The following is an 18,701-nucleotide window of genomic DNA, read 5'->3' as shown; positions in this document are numbered from 1 at the left end:
CTTCAAAAAAAATAATTATATTTTAACATGGGGGATTTTGCGACTACCTAGAACTTCTACTGATTGCTCATTGATTCGGATTTTCGTCTGAATTCAAATTTTTTCTACTTACTGATATTTATAATCGGCTGGAAGGCTGAAACACTTCTTGATATCGCTTATCTCTAGATTGCCTTCGAAGTTTTCATATAAAGTAACTGGCAAAATGTCGAAACGGCAGCATTCGAAAAAGTATTAGCATGGTGAACGTGTTATGCAGTCTGTTGGTCTGCGGACTGGTACTCGTCAGTGCCGAGCAACTGAAAGACGGAGATGTCCTGCAAGATTACCAGCGGCTGACGGGGCTCCGCTCACTGGGAGTCGAGTTTGCCGAACACTTTCGAAATGCATCGCTCACGGACTTGGATCTATTCCAGTCCCGAATACCCAGTCAGGACGATCTGTTGTGTCTCGCAGACATGGCGCAGTTCATGCAGGCGCTCACTGCTGGAAAATTATGGGCCCTGAGGAGTAAGTAAATAATGAAAATTATATTCAAGTGAATTCGAACTGAAGTTGATGAATTTTGTGAGCAGTGATCGATGCTTGGGGCTCCATTCCGTCTGGACTGCTGTATGGTAACCTCGTCGATTTTGGCAATTTCGATGAATGTATCAAGATCAGCAAAGAGATTACCAGTAGTCACAGCATAAATGGAAAATACTGCTTTCTCAACGTGTCCTTTAGTTCCCTGCCTCAATATGTTTCGTTACTAACCAACCAAGTGAAGATCGCATCATGCTTTCCGGCTTCGTGCTCTGCGGCAACCATGAATGCGCTTTTGGAACAATTAATGCAGAAAATATTAAACTCAAACAGCATAAACATACAAATCCGAGAGGACAGCTGCCAGACAAGTGAATCGAAACCCTGGGGTGGAATGACCATTTTCACAGTGTAAGTTAGACCGTATCATAACCAAATTCTGTGACTCACTCTATAGATTGCAGTGTGCTTCTTGGCTTGATGGGTACTATAGTGGGTCTATGCACGCTCTACGACTACTTTCTGTGCCAGGATCAGAGTGAGTACCGGAGAGAACAGAATGATGTACAAAATGGTTTACCTCGTATTTTGCCTTCCAGGTAGTATCCCTGTGACTGTGAAGATTTTCTCGGCACGGGTCAGTTCTCGTGCCATTTTCCGCATTGTCGACAGCAAATCGAATCCGAACGTGATCAGTTGTCTTGATGGGATCCGCTGCATGTCCCTGTTTTGGGTGGTTCTTGGACATGGAGTCGGATATTCTGCAGGCAATCCGAATATAAATTCCCTACGCACATTGTTGGTCAGTCCACTAGTCATTTTATTATTCATAATTTTTTATGGCGTTTGTAATTTCCTAGTGGCTCGACGAACCATTTTCCAACTTTATTCTGTACGCATATTTCTCGGTGGATTCATTTTTTTTAATTGGTGGTATGCTAGTTGCAATGGTTGTCCTTCGATCAATGGAGAAGTAAGTATTCGAACTATTTTAAGTCCACCAACACTCATAGCCAACATTCTAACAGATCCAAGGGAAAGCTGAATGTGCCAATGATGTATCTTCACCGCTTCATACGTATTACCCCTATCTTGGCAGTGGCCATTCTTGTCTACGTGAATCTGATTACTGTTGTCGCCGACGGACCGCTCGGCTATATAGAGTACCGCGACAAAGAAGCCTGTGAAAAGGGCTGGTTCTGGACGCTGCTGTTCGTGCAGAATTATGCAACAAGCAATGCTGTAAGTCATAGATCTTAGCTCCTACCAATTGATACGATTACCTTTTTTAAGTGCTTAGGTCATGCCTGGTACTTGGCAGTGGATATGCAACTATACATAATCTCTCCACTTCTGCTGATTGCTCTGTATAAATGGGGCAAAAAGGCAGCTGCTGGCATTGTAGTGCTGTTGCTTCTAGTCACGACCTGCCTCTTTGTCACGATGATGGTCAACAATGAATCAGTGCTCACGAAGTAGGTCCACAATCTTTCTATTTGCCTTTACAGTTATTAAGTTTCATTTAATATAGGAATTTAAGTAAAGGAGGTGATGGTGTGGATGTCTATGGATCCACACACACGCATGCGGGTCCATGGCTGACTGGATTTCTCTTCGGGTACTTCTTGCACCTGAATCGTGGAAGGAAGTTCCAGCTAGGCCGGATTATCGTGTGGTCTGGATGGCTGCTAAGCCTGGCCATGATCTTCACCTCAATCTTTGCCATGTATCCCGCATCCAAGTTAAGGGCACCTCCTCTGACCATACTCGAGGAGTCTCTCTACTACACGCTTAGCCGGGTGGGCTGGCCCCTAGCGCTGTGTTGGATCATCTTTGCCTGCATGCAGGGCCATGGCGGTCTGGCAGACAGCTTCCTATCCTCGCCATTGTGGCAGCCTCTCTCGAGACTCTCCTATTCCGTGTACATCTGGCATATGTTCACTCTGGAAGTAAACAGCAGAATTCTACGGACCAATACATATTTTTCGAACTACAACTTTGTAAGTTTTGTTTTAGATAGTTGATAGAAACTAGTGGATTATAACAAATGTATAATATTTTATGCTTTGCAGATGCTTAATTTCTGGTCTGTCATTGGGATCACTGTTTTGATGTCGTATGTGCTTTATGTTATCATTGAGGCTCCTTTTGGCGGACTCGATAATTTTCTACGAACCCGGCAGCCACGAGCTCCAAGCGAACAAAAGCAGTCGTCAGTAGATGTCCAGCAGGATCAGTTGAATGACGGAAGGAATCTGGATGAACCTGAAGAGCCTAAGGAAGAAGCCACAACGACTGTTTCAGAATAGTTAAATGTAAGATGCTAATAGTCGTGTTTTGTCTTTCCCATATTTAGGGACCATCGTATGGTTTTCTTGTATTCAATTACTTTTCGCCGACCAGACATGTTTAAGTTTGCTATTAAGTTAAGACTTTGATATTAGCTCTTACAAATAACTATTCGACAAGCGCTTTACTCACAAATTCAACTAATAAACGAGGGGGAACGTTGTGAGTTGCTGCGGACACCGCAACTCTACAGTTATACCCGATACTAAGTCAGTATGGCTCTCCTCCGGCAGACGCCGCTAATATTAAACGACACGACAAAGAGTGCGTGCGAGAGAGACAGAAAATAAGTCTGAGCGTGACGTCGGGCGTTGCGTAGCCAGTACAAATTGATTTGTTCCTTTTGGCTACAAAAATTATCTGATCTGATCCAAATTCAGCAACCGGATAGATATCGTCATTCTCTATGATTCTGCGTTTTTAGTTTTCTCGAATCTGCAATATTGTGGATGCAACAGATTTTCGTCTTTTGTGTGGGCGGATGGGGGTGGGGCGAAATTCTGAGATATACGTTTTATAGTAAGATCTAACAGAAGTGCGGATACCAAATTTGGTTACTCTAGCCTTAATAGTCTCTGAGATTTGTGGTTGCCTCAGATTTTCGTCCTTTGCGGGGGCGGAAGGGGGTGTGGCGAAATTTTGACACAAAACGGTCAAGGTCCGATATCACAGCAGTGTGGATACCAAATTTGGTTGCTCTAGCTCTTATTTTGCAATTGGCAAAACCGACCATGAAACCTGTGTGTTAGAGTGCGACAGAGCGAGAAAGAGTGAAATTGTTTTCGTGATTCTGGCTATAATAATTATACGATCTGGTTCAGATTTTGCACTCTAGAAGATATAGTCATCTTCTACGATTCTGCATTTTTAGTTTTCTCGTATCGTCGAAATTGTGGATGCCACAGAATTTCGCCCTTTGTGGGGGCGGAAGTGGGCGGGGCAAAGTTTTGAAATATTTTTGGAGCAGTGAATATCACAGAAGTCTGAATCCAAAACATCGTTGCTCTAGCTCTTATAGTCTTTGAGCATTAGGCGCTGAAGGGGACGGACAGACGGACGGACGGACAGACGGACAGACAGACATGGCTCAATCGACTCGGCTATTGATGCTGATCAAGAATATATATACTTTATGGGGTCGGAAACGATTCCTTCTGGACGTTACACACATCCACTTTTACCACAAATCTAATATACCCCAATACTCATTTTGAGTATCGGGTATAAAAATTATACTCTTCCAAGTAATCTCTTCCATTGTCTATACTTATTGAATTTTTGGTTCTCGTACTATATTTATCATGTCAGAAAGCGATCGGCAAATAAAGCCGAAAAGAAATTTGTTGATTATTTACATACAAAATATTTGATACGTAATTATACGTAAGCGCAGTCGCAGTCGATGACTGCAGTAAGGCTTTTCTCCGTTTTTTTTTCATCACTGTTTGCAATTTTTTAAAATTTGGTTATTGCGGGGAGGCGGAATCTCTTCACGAACTCTCGCCATTTTGCTGCTACTTTTCATGAGAATTGGAAAAATCATTGAAACAAAGAAAGGATCTGCCACCACTAATGGTAATAATTGCACTCCGGCTATCATCTTTTCACGAAATGATCAGAATTATAGAACTAATTGTCTACATCCATGTTTAGCTAAACTTTTGTTTTCTCCGGTTTTTTCTTACTGACTCATATTAAAACCAAATTTAATCTATCAAAAGTCAATAAGTAAAACGATTACCTGGGAAAAGATTATAAATAAATGAGCTTGTGACTACTTAGAATTTAGACGGATTGCGCCTTATCGGTGATGTTCGACTGAATTAAGCATTTTGGCTGATATACTCGACTCGAGGGCTGACACACTGATAATGTTATCGCCAGATTTCCCTCAAAGCTTCCTATAAAATCACAGTCAAAAGGTGCAATGCCTTCAATCGAAAAAGTATTAGCATGGTGAACGTTTTAAGCAGTCTACTTGTCTGCGGACTGGTACTTGTCAGTGCCGCACAACTGAAAGACGGAGATGTCCTGCAAGATTACCAGCGTTTAAAAAGGCTCCGCCCGCTGGGAGTTGAGTTTGCCGAACACTTCCGTAATGCATCGCTCCCGGACTTGGATCTATTCCAGTCCCGAATACCCAGTCAGGAGGATCTGTTGTGTCTCGCGGACATGGCGCAGTTCATGCAGGCGCTCACTGCTGGAAAATTATGGGCCCTGAGGAGTAAGCAAATAATGAAAATTATATTCAAGTGAATGAGAACTGAAGTTGACGAATTTTGTGAGCAGTGATCGATGCTTGGGGCTCCATTCCCTCTGGAGTGCTGTCCGGCAATGCCTTCCATCTGGGTAACTTCGATGAGTGTGTCAAGATCAGCGAGGAGATCACCAGTAGTCACAGCATACATGGAAAGTACTGTTTTCTTATTGTACCCGCCGCATCCATTTCGCTCAAGATCGCATCTTGCTTTCCGGCTTCCTGCTCTGCGGCACATATGGATACGTTTCTGGAGCAGTTAATGCAGAATTTGTTGAACTCAAGCAGCACAAATATAAAATTCAGCGAGGCCAGCTGTCAGACAAGTGAATCGAAACCTTGGGATGGAATGACCATTTTCACAGTGTAAGGTAGACCGTATCATAATCAAATTCTGTGACTCACTCTATAGATTGCAGTGTGCTTCTTGGCTTGATGGGTACTATAGTGGGTCTATGCACGCTCTACGACTACTTTCTGTGCCAGGATCAGAGTGAGTACCGGAGAGAACAGAATGATGTACAAAATGGTTTACCTCGTATTTTGCCTTCCAGGTAATATCCCTGTGACTGTGAAGATTTTCTCGGCACGGGCCAGTTCTCGTGCCATTTTCCGCATTGTCGACAGCAAATCGAATCCGAACGTGATCAGTTGTCTTGATGGCATCCGCTGCATGTCACTGTTCTGGGTTATTTTTGCCCATGAATACATATATTCGCTAATTTCTCCAAATATAAATACCTTCAATATGATTTCGGTTAGTGGCCTCATGCTTGTATGTGCGAAAACCATTCAGATCTTTAATTTCGTCTGTTTTTTTGTTTGCTAGTGGGTCGCGGAACCCTTTTCCAGCTTTATTCTCCACGGATTTTTTTCGGTTGATTCCTTTTTCTTTATTGGTGGCCTACTAGTGGCTACGGTTGCTCTTCGCTCAATGGATAAGTAAGTGTTTGAGATATTTTGTATCCATCGGGAATTATTGCCAATTTTCTGACAGATCCAAAGGAAAACTGAACGTGCCGCTTATGTATCTTCATCGTATTATACGGATCGTGCCGATACTTGCAATAGCAATCCTAGTTTACATAAAGCTGACGCCCATTGTTTCTGGGGGACCTTATTTTAAAGGTGGATTCCATGGTACAGCCGCCTGTGAAAAGGGCTGGTTCTGGACGCTGCTGTTCGTGCAGAATTATGCTACAAGAAATATTGTAAGTCATAGATCTTCTCTTATTAACATTTGTACGATAATCGTTTTCAGTGCCTGGATCACACATGGTACTTGGCAGTGGATATGCAGCTTTATATAATCTCTCCGCTTCTGCTGATTGCTCTGTATAAATGGGGCAAAAAGGCAGCAGCTGGCATCGCGGTTCTTGTGCTCCTACTATCGTCCTGCCTTTTTGCCACGATGATGGTCAACAAATACTCATTGCTCTTCAAGTAGGTCCACGATCATTCTGTTTGTCGTTGGAGTTCTTCAACCCCATTTAATTGCAGGAATGGAACGGAAGGAGATGCCGGTAGAAAACTGTATTCTGCCACACATACTCATTCGGCACCTTGGCTAATTGGATTTCTGTTCGGATACTTTCTCCACCTAAATCGGGGGAAGAAGTTCCAGCTAGGCCGGATTGCCGTATGGTCAGGATGGGTTCTTAGTCTGGCCATGATTTTCACCTCGATGTTTGCCCTGTACCCTGCGACCCAATGGAGTGCTCCACCCCTATCCACCCTCAAGGAGTCTCTGTACTACACGCTTACCCGAGTGGGCTGGCCCCTAGCCCTGTGTTGGATCGTCTTTGCCTGCATGCAGGGCCATGGCGGTCTGGCCAACAGTTTCCTATCCTCGCCATTGTGGCAGCCTCTCTCGAGACTCTCCTATTCCGTGTACATCTGGCACCTTTTCGTACAGGAAGTCAACAGTAGAAGCGTTCGTACTAATACTTATTTCTCGGACTACAATTTGGTAGGTTTTGTTTCTAGTTGTTGATGGTTGCTCATTTTTAACTAACCTCATTTGATTTTCAGATGCTGAAATTTTGGTCTGACTTTGGGATCACTATTTTGATGTCGTATCTGCTTTACATTGTCATTGAGGCTCCTTTCGGCGGACTTGATAATCTTCTACGATCCCGGGAGAAAAGTGTTTTGAAGCCCCAAGCTCCAAGCGAACAAAAGCAGTCCTCAGTTGATGTCCAGCAGGACCAGTTGAATGACGGAAGGAATCTGGTTGAGTCCGACGTGCCTAAGGAAGAAGCAACAGAGACTACTCCAGAATAGTTATAGATGTAAATATCAATATGGGTTTTTTTTTCGCACTTATGTAGACGTTTTGTAGATTACAAAACCACATAAAAAAGATGTGAGCTTCCGACTACCCAAACACTATACTGATAAGAGTAATTATCAATGATGTTCGGCTGTATCAAGTATTTCGCGGTGCTAGTCTGAGTACCTCAGACTACTCAAGATTACCTTACTCAACACAATTGTTTTTATAATCGGCTGGTGGTTCTAGATAGATAGTACTTATCGTCCGATTGCCTTCAAAGTTTTCGTATAAAATCCCTGGCAGATGGCGAAACGTCATCAATCGAATTAGCATTAGCATAGGAAGCGTTGTGCGTCCTCTGTTGGTCTGCGGACTGGTAGTCATCAGTGCAGCACAACTAAAAAAAGGGGCGCTGGGTGTCGAGTTTGCAGAACACTACCCTAATACATCTCTTACGGACTTGGGTATATTCCACTCCCGAATACCCCTGCTGTATAGTCCCATCTTCCATCTTGGTTAAGGCTTTTGTTACAACAACCTTTATTTTACGATCAGGCTATTGACCAGATATCAGTCTTTGAAGAGCTTCTAAATAGCAGTGCACTGATTATTGCATTATCTATATATTGCCTTAGCGCTACGTGGCTCTTACGCCTTCCAATACAATATGAAATAATATAATCTATTGCCTACTGATTCACGCCGATGAAAATGAAACCGGCATTAGCTTAAGAGCCCACGAAATCGCATATCAAGGAAAAATAGAAGCCTGCAAGCCAAACAGCACCGAACCGCAGCGCTTTTAAACTTAGGCAAGTAGACATGTGAGTCCAGAAATTTCTCAGAATTGTAAGGTCTTACTTTACACAAATGAATAATTCGACGAAGTTATTATTATATAATAATAATAGTAATAATAATATTATAATAAGTTTTGTTTTGTATATTTCTAAAATTTATATTTAAATTTTCATAAAATATAAACTAATCTTGAACTGTTGGAAGATTTTTCTGTCAAATGGCTTTCATGAAGATATTTTTATTTCTTCAGAAGCTATAAATTTAGTAAGCTGAAATGGCCGAATGTCCCACTGTGCGTCGTCCCGTCTGAGGCTTACTCAGTACTTGAGGGAATAGTATTTGTGATGTTCATGTGCAAAGACAGGATTTGGCATATAGAAATGATAAGGTATAAAATATAAATCAAAGTCAACCATTTTATTGGTTTAATAATAATAAATAAATAAAATAACGATTAGCTAAATATGATAAGATGGCACAACACAATAGGGTTTCGTCTACCAAGAATATTAGCTGATACAATATTAGTTGTTCGTAAGTTTAATTTCATGATTCCAATCACAAGGCTGTGACAAGGCTTTTCGTAATCGACTACGCGACCTATGCTTATCGATTTGGGTTTATTTTTTTAATAAATTTCCTGGTAATTTGTCTAGCACCCTCAATCGAATTTGTGCTACCATGGTGAACGTATTAGCCGTATTTGTCTGCGGACTGGTACTTGTCAGTGCCGCACAACTGAAAGACGGAGATGTCCTGCAAGACTATCAGCGGCTGACGGGGCTCCGCTCACTGGGAGTCGAGTTTGCCGAACACTTTCGAAATGCATCGCTCACGGACTTGGATCTATTCCAGTCCCGAATACCCAGTCAGGACGATCTGTTGTGTATCGCGGACATGACGGAGTTCATGCTGGCGCTCACTTCTGGAAAATTATGGGCCCTGAGGAGTAAGTAAATAATGAAAATTATATTCAAGTGAGTGCGAACTAAACTGGATGAATTTTGTGAGCAGTGATCGATGCTTGGGGCTCCATTCCGTCGGGACTGCTGTATGGCAACATCGTCCATCTTGGAAATTTCGATGAGTGCATCAAGATCAGCAACGAGATCACCAGTAGTCACAGCATAAATGGAAAGTACTGTTTCCTCAAGCTATCCATTGGTTCTCTGCCTCAAAATGTTGCGTTACTAACCAACTCATTGAAGATCGCATCATGCTTTCCGGCTTCGTGCTCTGCGGCAATCATGGATTTGTTTCTAGAACAATTAGTGCAGAAACTGTTTAACTCGGGCAGCTTAAGTATGAACATTAACGAAGCTTCTTGCCAGACAAGTGAATCGAAACCTTTGGATGGAATGACCATTTTCACAGTGTAAGTTAGACCGTATCATAATCAAATTCTGTGACTCACTCTATAGATTGCAGTGTACTTCTTGGCTTGATGGGTACTATCGTGGCTCTATGCACGCTCTACGACTACTTTCTGTGCCATGATCAGAGTGAGTAACGGAGAGAACGGAATGATGTACAAAATGATTTAACTCGTATTTTGCCTTCCAGGTAGTGTCCCTGCGATTGTGAAGATTTTCTCGGCACGGTCAAGTTCCCGTGCCATCTTCCGCATTGTCGACAGCAAATCGAATCCGAACGTGATCAGTTGTCTTGATGGAATCCGCTGCATGTCCCTGTTCTGGGTTGTTTTTGGCCATGAATACATTTTTTCGCTACTTTCTCCGAATATAAATACTCTCAATATGCTTTCGGTTAGTGGCCTCATTCCTGTTTATGCAAAAACAATTCAGATCGTAAATTTTCCTTTTTTAATTTTTTTAGTGGGTCGAGCAACCATTTTCCAGCCTTATTATGCACGGTGTTTTCTCTGTGGACTCCTTTTTCTTCGTTGGCGGCCTGCTAGTGGCGGTGATCGCGCTACGCTCCATGGAGAAGTAAGAATCTGGAAACCGTATATTTCATTGATCTTTGCGCATTCCTTACTTTGTGGCAGATCCAATGGTAGTCTGAATGCTCCGTTGATGTATCTCCATCGGCTCATACGCATCGTTCCCGTGCTGGCAGTGGCTATTCTAGTCTATATGAAGTTCATGCCCGTGGTATCAGGCGGGCCGCTCTTCGCCGGTGGATACACTGGTAGTGCCGCATGTGAGAGCGGGTGGTTTTGGACACTGCTCTTCGTGCAGAACTATGCCACATCGAATATTGTAACTAAAGCACACAAAATTATTCCCCGCCGACAATTTTGACCAACTCTGGATAACCCTTTCAGTGCCTGGCCCATTCCTGGTACTTGGCAGTGGATATGCAACTATACCTAATCTCTCCGCTTCTGCTGATTGCTCTGTACAAGTGGGGCAAGAAGGCAGCCGCTGGCATTGTGGTGCTTGTGCTCCTGGTTTCGTCTTGCCTCTTTGCCACGATGATGATCAAGAAATACTCGCTGGTTCTGACGTAAGTTCATTGATAGATTCTTACTCGTCTTTCATAAACATTTTCTGTTTTTAAGGAATCTTTCCGCTGATACTAGTGCTAATAAAAAGCTATACTTCGCCACGCACCGGCACGCCGCTCCTTGGCTGATTGGATTTCTCTTCGGATATTTTCTCCACCTAAATCGGGGGAAGAAGTTCCAGCTAGGCCGGATTGCCGTATGGTCAGGATGGGTTCTTAGTCTGGCCATGCTCTTCACCTCGATGTTTGCCCTGTACCCTGCGACCCAATGGAGTGCTCCACCCCTTTCTACCCTCAAGGAGGCTCTGTACTACACGCTTACTCGGGTGGGCTGGCCCCTAGCCCTGTGTTGGATCGTCTTTGCCTGCATGCAGGGCCATGGCGGTCTGGCCAACAGTTTCCTATCCTCGCCACTGTGGCAGCCTCTCTCGAGACTCTCCTATTCCGTGTACATCTGGCACATGTTCATGCTGGAAGTAAACAGCAAAAACACAAGGACCAGCACGTACTTCTCCGACTACACTGTGGTAGGTTTAATTTGTTAACGATCAACTCTTCTGGCTTAACATCAACCTTTATCAATTTTTGCAGATGCTTAAGTTTTGGTCCGATTTCGGATTCACGGTTTTGATGGCGTATGTATTTTATCTTATCATTGAGGCACCTTTTGGTGGACTCGACAGTCTTCTACGACCCAAAGTGAAGTCAAAAGCGGAACCTCCTGCTTCCCAGCTTCCCAGCTTAGAGACGAGAAAAACAGAGGACCCTAAAAAGACGAATACACAAAGTGAAAGCTCTGCCGATGATTAGATTATATTATTCTTAGATTGAAAGGTCATTTTTGTTTTCTTTATTTACTTAATGAGGAAATTCTGGAAAAATCTCCTATACCTCTGATCGTCGAACCTTCTCAGGGGTTCCGCCTTTGGAGCAGACCACGGACTGGTCTGGACTGTGCGCCTCTGACTGAGTAAGACATTTATCTACGTACTCCTGCATTTCAGTTTGATGCTCCACCTCCTTGAGGAGCTCTGAGCTCTGCCTTCGCCTTCCCACAGTCTTTGGTTGCATGTTTTGTGTAGGTTTAAGCCTGAAAACAAATGGAGACTGAAAACTTCTTGACTCGAGTCGACTTCGCTTAGCCCAATGCCATAAAATATCGTACAAGTACAAGTACATTCTGCACAGCGAGTGTGCACCAACTATTTGCAGTGAGTGTCTGGTGTCTGCTACGGCTGCTACGGTGGCGGGGCCGACAAACCGATCTGAATCCGGATCCAAACTCGAACTCCCCACTGCGCATATTTTATGGCAGTTACGCGGCTCCCAGGCAACTTAATTAGTGCCTGCTGGTGCGCTTCGACTCCGGCGCTGGCTCTACGTCTGCCTCTGGCTTTGACTTCCATTTCCACTTCGATTACGACTGCAACTGCTGGTGGGACAGGGACAGGGACATGGGCAGGTACAGCCCTGGCCCTGTCCCCAGCCCCGGCTCCGGCTCCGATTCTGGCTTCGGCTACGTCTCCGGCTGCAGCTGCATTGCACCTGACATTTAACATTATTACGCGGCACCCCCAGCGAATACGAAATGAATGCTCGTCCGTGGCAGCCATTACAGGCAGCGCCTTAAAGCTCTCTGCGCCACTCGCATTTAAGCGGCGTTAAGCTTAATGTGCACCACATTGACGCCATGCCACATGGTGCAGGTGGCTGGCTGCCTGGTACTGGTTACTGGTTGCTTGGTGACAGGGGACAGGGGGCTGGCGGCAGAGACGGTTGCGTGTTCCATTGCATTTGGTTGCATTTAATGGGTTATTGGGCACACATTTGTGCGGGAGGGTGAGGGTGAGGTGTGGTGTGAGGGTGGGGCCACTTACAACTCGTTGAGCGCCTACAATTGAAAATCGATCCACGCAGCCCGAAGACCACTCTGAATAGGAGCACGAGTACGAGTACCCATTGTAATCGCATATTCTGATTCTCTGTCCAAGGAGAAAGCTGCTGCTGATGTTGCTGCTGCTATAAGCTACTGTAATAAGCCATGACAATTGCTTGGAAAGCGATCCAAGGGTAGTTCCTTTGACGTGGCTTCCAATTAGCAAGAGTCAACTGCTCGTGTAAACATATCTCGATTTAACTTTGCAATTCTGCGGCTGCTGCTGTTGCTGCTGCTGCTTCCCCTGCTGCCCCCCAGAAGAAGTACAAAGAACTTTTGTGCACATTTCTGTTTATTATTGTATAAATCAAAAGATAAAGTTGCACACAAAGTTCCTGCTGCCAGACCCGGGGGCTGTCTGGTTTCGACTGCGGGTTTGGGGCTGGATCCTGGATCCTGGATCCGTGTCCTCTGTGCATGTGGAGGCGCAGTACGTAAACTAAACGAAATGCACACAAACTCTCATGTATAGCTGTAGTCGTGCATGTTTGTGGCATTATAAAATATATCTGGGCAACAGTATCCCCAGCCCACTCTCTCTTTTGTACTTTTGTAGTACTCTGTCCAATTTCAAAGTTGGTAATGGTAAAATGGCGATCCTGCTACCTCTGTGCCCCAGCTGCTGCTGCTGTTGTTGCTGTTTTTGTTGTTGCCACATTTAAATGCCAAACTTCACCGGACATGCTTCATAGCTCTAATTATACATGCGCCTTTCCAGGAACGCCTTCCGCCATGAGGGAGACGAGAAAAAAAAGCGGAAGAAAAACAACAATGGGCCAGCTCGAAAGGCAAAAGCTATAGCCGAAGCAATGGCAATGGCAAGGGCTCTTCTTGGTTCCTATTTTGGTTCTTGCGGTTGTTGTGTCCCAATAGCATGACTACATTGTTATACCCTTGCAAAGGGTGCTACGTTTCGGAATAGTTTTTAAGAAAGAAGGGCAGAAAACAAACAGAGCCGCCAATATCGAATAACTATACAACTTAAGCTAAAGGCAAAATTGTGCAGCTAATCATATGACTGTCATAGAAATTATTGATTTGAAAGGGTGTGTAAACAATCCACTCTCATGGCTTGACTTTTCTCTTGGTTTTGTGGCTTCGGTTGTTGTTTGGTCCTTTGGCCCTCTGCCAAGCAACGCGTCGTATGCGCAACGTGGCCTGCAATTTTTCTAACCACATCAAAACACACACAAACATGAGTGATTGTTTGTAGGTGTGTATGTGAGCATGTGAGCGTATCTGTGAGTGGGGAGACTTCTTCGTGTGCTCCACCCTTGAGTCGAACCTCCGGCAATTCGAGCAGAAAACTTTGCATGTCTGCTTAGCAATTCATGGCTGGACTGCAGGGAGCTGAAGAGGGAAGCTTGTGGGTCCGTCACTCTTTTGATTTGATTAGGCCCCACAAACAAATACACACCAACACACATTCTGCGGCTAGAATAAATTTATGTAAATTCTGAAAGCATAAAATATGGCATTAAAATTTAATGTGCAACTCTAGGCACGCAAAAAAGAACACACAACGAAGCAAAAAATTGGGCAAAACGGGAGAAGGCCAATGAAGACATTATGCTTGGGCCGAAAAATTGTTGGCTCCTTGGTGTTTGCAAAATAACAGGCTGCCTAATAAGTCGCTGACCAGTGGCCAGCCCCCACTGACGGCCAAATGAATACCTTTTGCAATATGAAAACTTGGGCTTATCAAACGCTGTTCATCTCGGCGACAGTGGACGCTGATTAACGGATGCACATTAGCATATTTTCCTCTGAGAGGGCGGTTTTTCTCTTCTTTTATAAATCACTTCATTGACATTTTTTATGAGGCGTCGAATGAAGGCAGAGGGCGGGGAGTAGAGGGAAAAAACTTTTCGAAAATAAAACACGGCTGGGAGTCTGAGAGAGAAAAGTGTCTGAGCCTCGAGGCGGCATTGGAGGGACCACCACGACTCCCAGGGCCAAAGATTGACGCGCCGCTTACGTGCTACGGAACCATTTGTCTTAGAGCCGCACTTTGCGTGTCTTAATTAGCGCCCCCCACAGCCGGTTGCCCCATGTAGCAAACCTCAAGAAACTTTCCCGACGCCCAAGTCGAGGCAGGAATTTATGTAGCCCAGATAAGAATTCCCCGATAAGACCATAGATCCACCATTGGCCTGTCTGTGCCTTGAAGTGTTGCACGAAAAGTATTGGCCAAGGGACGACATGCTAATGAACTCAGCCTTTAAGAAAGTAGAAAGTAGACTACAAAGAAAAGTTTTTCTTCATTGTGTTTGAGCCAACTTAACGATTCGTTTGATGGGATAGAGTGCGAGTCCGATTTGGGAAAATCTGTGCCTGGCTTAAACGGAAAAAGCTGGAAAGTAGAACAAATCTTTTGCAGCTTTTCCATTCCCATAACTCTTCTGGCTTACAGTCTATTGTTTTGCCTTGAGATTCCCATTTATTGCTTAGGTCATTGCCATCAAGTGCATCAACCTTGAGTTTCTTCTTTATGACAGTAGTTAATGTCCCCATCCCAATCGTCCAGCTTGCGGCTTCTGTGTCTCGGCCTAATCAGGTGCCCTCACCTTCATTAGGTTCGCTCTCAGTGGCGGCTGGGCAGCTTCTAGCTGATAATTCTGTTGCAAATGCTTTGGGGCAAGCTAATTAGGGCCTCGCACACGGCTTCAATCCGCCCAGCCATACGCAGCGCAGGCGAGTCGCCTGTACATGCAAATCGTCTAAATCAGAGAGTTTAGTGGACATGTCGTGCCCCGCCATAAGCTGCCATATTTAGTTAAGTAATCAGGAGTAGTTGGGGGCGTAAAATGTTTGGCTCCCAAATGGGGAATGGCAAAACAAAAGAGGTTCCTGGTCAGGGAATGGCGCTGGCTCTTGTGTTTTGTCGATGACATTGTTCACTTCGTAATTCCATTGCCTAGTCGAGTTAGGGGGTGTTTGTGGGAGCAGTCGGTTGTCCTTGTTTTTGTATGTATAGTATTATGTCGACAGGACACCCTGCAGCAGCGCCCTACCAGAAGCAGCAGGAGGAGCCAGAGACTCCGCTGTCCTGTGCCGTGTCGTGCCATTGTGGTTGGCATGTGGTGCTCGCTAAATGCTAATTGCCGCATACTTGTTACCACTTTATGTGAATGCCTTTGTGCTGGTTACAGCAACAGGGTGCCTTGCCACACAGGGTGCTCAGCTAATTGGAACTCTGTCCCGCCCACAGCATATGCCCAAGGAAGCGCACCAGCATCTGGCATGACAGCTAAGGCCAGATAAGGCAGAGGCAGAGGAGCAGGCCGAAAAACTATTACCACATTTCGCGGCCATCAATCAAAGGCTTAATATCCGCGAGGCGTGCTGTCAGTGGCAGAGTTACTCCCTGTACTCCGCCGCCAGCCAAATGGACATGTCCGAGTTTCCAGCACAAAGTGCATCATTTGACCGCTAATTTAGGCCGTAAATACACACGCTACTGCAGCACTGGTCGATGGTCCTGACTGTGTCCTGTCTCTGGTACGAGTATTCATAACGTAACAAGCCGGTTTTGCATGCAAATGCCACCAGTGGGAGTGTCATTTCGGGCACAGCAAGATCATCATGCCAGGACGACACATGCACAGCGAGGAGGCCACGACACACATCCTGCCATGCAGAGGAGTCCTGGTAGCAGTCCTGCCTGAATCTGAGGCCAACTTGATTGCGAACAATTTCGAAGCAGCTGGCATCGGCATCGACATTGGCATCCGGGTGAAATATCATTACGGAGCCACAGGCACGGCGGCTTCATTGAAATCCTCTTCCATTTCGGACATTTCTCATTTTAGCATTTATCGTTTTTCGTTTTTCGTTCTCGTACCTAGGGGGAGGGATCCTAATTGACGAACATCGACTAAATGCGTTTTTCTAATGGAGGCTGCCTGTCTCGGTGTGTGGCTCTGACTCTGGCTCTGGCTCTGGCTCTGACTCTGGCTCTGGCTGCTGCAGTTCATCAGCCCAAAGTGACTTTCATATGCTTATGGCAGAAGCTGCGGCGATTTCATGTGATTTCCATTTACTCAATTCCATTCGGTTACAACTCACTGAAATTTATTTGTATAGTCCACAGCGGGAATGTATGCGATAGAATGAAAGCCAGTTGGAATGGTTGAGGATGTGGGTGTGTGTGGGGTGCACTCGAAAGGGCATTACGTGCTGTATTCCACGGCATTGAAGCTGGCAAATGGAATCAATATTATGCAAATGGCCAAAGTGGTCAACTCCGCTCCTCCCCTCTGCTCTCCTTTCTCTTTCCTCCTCTGCCATTTCATTTCACCATTTCAATCGACGAGAAAACGATGTGAATGGCATATTATTTTGTTGCATTTCGTTGTGCAATAAAGTGCATTGTGATTTGCCCTTAACGGGCATGGCATCGAGTGTGGCGCAAGAGGAATGGCTGCCACATAAATTATGCATGATGCTGCCGGGTCAGTGTTGTTTTTTTTGTTTTTTTTGTTTTTTTTGCGTGTGTCAAGACCAATATCATGTATGTATGCAGCCGTCCCGTGGTGCAGGGCACTTAAAAGGTTGCGAAAAGTCAAGTGCTATGCTTCTGCATGATTATCACTGAAAGTCCGGTCAACAGAATTGCATAATTCCGATGGGATTACTCTATCTGCTGTCCGGTATCCGGTTAATGGGCTCCATCAATCTGGCAAAAAACTCAGGGATCTTCGGGCCGTAAATTTCAATCAGCCAAAGTGCTCACTGATCATTCCCTTTCAGCGTCTCCCACTGATTAAATGTTGACTGCAACGCCACTCTGCCGCTCTGCCACATGCCCATGCCCCGCCCACAGAGCAAAAGGCAACTCCGTTTTGCTGTCAAAAACTTTTCCGGCACTCATTAATCAGAGGGAGAGACTGTGTGTGGAGGCTAATTTAATGCAACTTTAATCAAAAGCAACTGTTGTTCCAGCCCCGCTGCAATTTAGTCTGTCACTTCCGCACGCACCTCTCTCTCTGAGAAGTGGTTCTGCAGGTTGGGTGGTTGTGTGGTTGGGTGGTGGTGTCTGACAACCCACCCACGAATTGACGCGTCATAATTTCCAACACCATCGCTGTGATGTTAACTCTTCCTCTCTCTCTCTCTCTCTCTCTCTGCCTCGGGGGCCGCGCCCAGTTGAGTGCAAGCTAAATTTATCAGCTATGCAATCGCAGGTCATAAATTTTTTCGTTTCCACCCCCTTGCTCTCATTTCCGCCTAGTGAGGCCAGGCCCGCCCACTTCCGGTCAAACCCAAACATATGATGGAGATGAAAGGGGGGCACTGGCAGAGGTTTGGGTTTGGGTTCGGGGATCCCAGACATTTAAATGGCGCCGCTTATGCAAGGCAAGGCACACATAAATCTTTGGTCAAACTGGCCAAAGTGCAGTTCCAGATTAGATGGGTAAGGTCCCACTCGCTCTAGAGCGTGTAGAGGGGTTTGCTATGGGCGGTATGGGTGGTCCAGGTGCTTGCGTGTGGGTGGTTGAGTGAGGTTAGGAATTGTGGTGCCTCACAGCCTAAGGTAAATAGGTAGGCGGATGCCAGTGGAAACTGCCGCTGGCCACGCATGAATTCCGGCTGGCTCACGGCGTTTGCGTGTGTTCCAGCTCCAGCCATCCCCTCAACCGTCTGACCATCTCGCCAAAACAACTCCCTTGTTTTATTTTGGCCCTTGCTTTGTGAAAGTTTTTTGCGCGCATTTCTATTTATGTGCGCCTCGCATAAAGTTTAGTATGCCATCAAAATGTTGGCCAAACGAAGAACAAGAGCAAGAGAGAGAGGTCTGCCACAGTGGCACAAGCAGCAGAAGCAGAAGCCGGCTCAAATAAAAAAGCGAAACAAGACGAGCTTCCACCGAAAGCGCCTAAAAGGCTGCACGCAATTTTTTCATTTGCGGCCATCCCGTGCGTGCCTCTGTAAACGTGGCCGTGTGTGTCTGTGCTTCTGCTTGGATATGTGTGTGCGGATGTACGTGTGAATGTGTCTGTTTATATGGGTGTGAGTGCTCTGCGGTTTGTTTGCATACAAAATTTGTACGTGTTATTTTAACTTTGCGCGCTTTTATGTGCCACACA

General features: G+C 45.2%; 3 protein-coding genes across 4 annotated transcripts; all 3 read left to right on the top strand.

Annotated features, from left to right (window-relative positions):
- Nucleotides 1-218: 218 nt before the first annotated feature.
- LOC6595020 (nose resistant to fluoxetine protein 6) lies at nt 219-3,061 on the top strand. The gene is made up of 9 exons (XM_026991460.1): nt 219-510; nt 576-936; nt 990-1,063; nt 1,125-1,327; nt 1,386-1,498; nt 1,554-1,767; nt 1,819-2,000; nt 2,057-2,525; nt 2,598-3,061. The coding sequence occupies exons 1-9, from the start codon at nt 240-242 to the stop codon at nt 2,832-2,834; spliced, it is 2,124 nt and encodes a 707-aa protein (XP_026847261.1). The 5' UTR covers nt 219-239; the 3' UTR covers nt 2,835-3,061.
- Nucleotides 3,062-4,812: 1,751 nt separating this feature from the next.
- On the top strand, nt 4,813-7,618 carry LOC6595021 (nose resistant to fluoxetine protein 6). Of its 2 annotated transcripts, XM_026991464.1 has the most exons (9): nt 4,813-5,098; nt 5,164-5,497; nt 5,551-5,624; nt 5,686-5,888; nt 5,961-6,073; nt 6,129-6,342; nt 6,393-6,574; nt 6,632-7,100; nt 7,163-7,618. In XM_026991464.1, exons 1-9 carry the CDS (start codon nt 4,828-4,830, stop codon nt 7,412-7,414), a joined length of 2,112 nt encoding a protein of 703 aa, XP_026847265.1. In that variant the 5' UTR covers nt 4,813-4,827; the 3' UTR covers nt 7,415-7,618. The 2 variants fall into 2 exon arrangements, with proteins under 2 accessions (XP_026847265.1, XP_026847268.1); XM_026991467.1 differs by lacking the exons at nt 6,632-7,100; nt 7,163-7,618 and having other exon boundaries at nt 6,129-6,259; nt 6,393-6,549.
- Nucleotides 7,619-8,884: 1,266 nt separating this feature from the next.
- On the top strand, nt 8,885-11,503 carry LOC6595022 (nose resistant to fluoxetine protein 6). Its single transcript, XM_026991476.1, has 9 exons — nt 8,885-9,156; nt 9,222-9,582; nt 9,636-9,709; nt 9,771-9,973; nt 10,044-10,156; nt 10,216-10,429; nt 10,495-10,676; nt 10,732-11,203; nt 11,268-11,503. The coding sequence occupies exons 1-9, from the start codon at nt 8,889-8,891 to the stop codon at nt 11,484-11,486; spliced, it is 2,106 nt and encodes a 701-aa protein (XP_026847277.1). The 5' UTR covers nt 8,885-8,888; the 3' UTR covers nt 11,487-11,503.
- Nucleotides 11,504-18,701: the final 7,198 nt, after the last annotated feature.

The sequence above is a fragment of the Drosophila persimilis genome, unplaced genomic scaffold (genome assembly GCF_003286085.1).
Source record: "Drosophila persimilis strain 14011-0111.01,24,50 unplaced genomic scaffold, DperRS2 tig00000000-arrow-pilon, whole genome shotgun sequence".
Classification (NCBI taxonomy): domain Eukaryota; kingdom Metazoa; phylum Arthropoda; class Insecta; order Diptera; family Drosophilidae; genus Drosophila; species Drosophila persimilis.
This window is presented reverse-complemented; position numbering and strand designations above follow the sequence as displayed.